This window comes from Henckelia pumila, chromosome 2, assembly GCF_033568475.1.
Source record: "Henckelia pumila isolate YLH828 chromosome 2, ASM3356847v2, whole genome shotgun sequence".
NCBI lineage: Eukaryota > Viridiplantae > Streptophyta > Magnoliopsida > Lamiales > Gesneriaceae > Henckelia > Henckelia pumila.
Genome location: NC_133121.1, coordinates 166,238,372 through 166,240,004, shown reverse-complemented (window position 1 = coordinate 166,240,004; position 1,633 = coordinate 166,238,372). Strand labels below are relative to the sequence as shown.

The following is a 1,633-nucleotide window of genomic DNA, read 5'->3' as shown; positions in this document are numbered from 1 at the left end:
TCATTTTATTTGATCTGCCTTTAGCTTTTCGAAGTTCAATTCTGCGAGGAAGATTTTTTCGCCTGATCTAATCAGATCTTTCGAGCAGAACAAAGTTTTTAAGCAAGCAAATTTTCTGTCTGTTGTAACGAGCATATCAAATTTACTTTAAATTTTGAAAAGTGTATTCACCCCACCCCTCCCCCCCCCTTCCACACTATTTTTCGATCCTAACAAGTGGTATCAGAGTGGTTCTTGCCTATCCCTTGAACCATTTTACAAAAAACTATGGCATCTTTCAGTAAAATTCCTATGTTCTCAAAGGAAAATTATGATGATTGAAAAATTTGTATGCTGGCACACTTATCAGCACATGATGATGATATGTGGTTCGTGGTTACATATGGACTCATGAAGATCATGAAAACCAACACTCCTACTGCTATTACTGCTGGTGCTCCACATATGATAGAAAAGCCTCGAGTTGAATGGACCTCTAAGGATAGGAAGAAAGCCAGCCTGGATAATGTTTCCAGAGATATCTTATACAAAACTTTGGACAAAAACATGTTTAGCAAGATCAAAATATGCACTACGGCCAAGGAAATAGGGGAGAAGCTCACACAACTGTGTGAAGAAAATGATCAAACAAAGGAGAACAAGCTTATGGTGGCCATTCAAAAGTTTGATAACATAAAGATGAAACCAAGAGAAATAATGAATGAGTTTGATGAAAGATTCAACAGCATTATGATCGAGCTAAATGTACTTGGGAAAAGTTACAGCAACAGAGAAGTAGCTCTGAAAGTCATGAGAGCTCTACCTTGTGAATGGGATGTGAAAACTGTAGCTATGAGAGAATCCAAGGATCTCAATAAGATCAAATTACATGATCTATTTGCAGATCTTAAAGCATATGAATTCGAACTGGGAGTTCGAACTGAAGAAGGGACATCCACCTCACAAGTGACCAAAGCTCTCACTGCAGCAGATAAAACCCCAACAACCAAGTCTGCAAAACAACTCAGTAGTTTTGCAATTTCACTATTTGTTAAAAAGTTCGGAAGATTTATGAGAAAGAATCACAAGAATTTCCAAAGCACAAACAGATCAAACTTCAGAAGAAAAAAACCAGTGAATGATAATCAAGCTTGCTACAACTGTGGCAAGGAAGGGCACTTCATATCTGACTGCACCAAACCAAAGAAAGATGAGAAAATAACATCACACAAGAAGATCTCCAGAGAAGAAAGAAAAAATTCAGAAGAAAGAAGGAACAAAAGGCACTATTAGCAGATGAAAGCAACAAGAAGTGGGCTGAATCAAACTCTAATTAATCTGACTCAGAAACATCATCAAGTGAAAGTGAAGACGATGATGTTAAATGCCTAATGGCTAATGACTCAAAAATTCCAGATGACGGAGAGGTACTTGACTTTACTTCAAATGAATTTAGTAAATAAGATCTTATCAATGCATTAAATGAGATGGTAAATGAATATCGAATACTATCTCATAAGTTTGAGGAATTCATAACAGATGGAAAGAGTTAGATAGTTAAGTCAGATCAAAGTAACTCAAATGAATTCACTGGCTCAGACAGTCTAAAGGCTTAGATAAGTCTGCTAATGACTGAAAAAAATGACATGAGAAG

General features: G+C 36.5%; 1 protein-coding gene across 1 annotated transcript; it reads left to right on the top strand.

The window, feature by feature from the left end:
* The first annotated feature begins 330 nt into the window (after positions 1-330).
* On the top strand, positions 331-1,272 carry LOC140878885 (uncharacterized). Its single transcript, XM_073282510.1, has one exon. It carries the CDS (start codon positions 331-333, stop codon positions 1,270-1,272), a length of 942 nt encoding a protein of 313 aa, XP_073138611.1.
* Positions 1,273-1,633: the final 361 nt, after the last annotated feature.

Coding starts and splice junctions, on each gene's coding strand:
- LOC140878885 (XM_073282510.1), top strand. CDS start 331: ATGCTGGCACACTTATCAGCACATGATGATGATATGTGGTTCGTGGTT.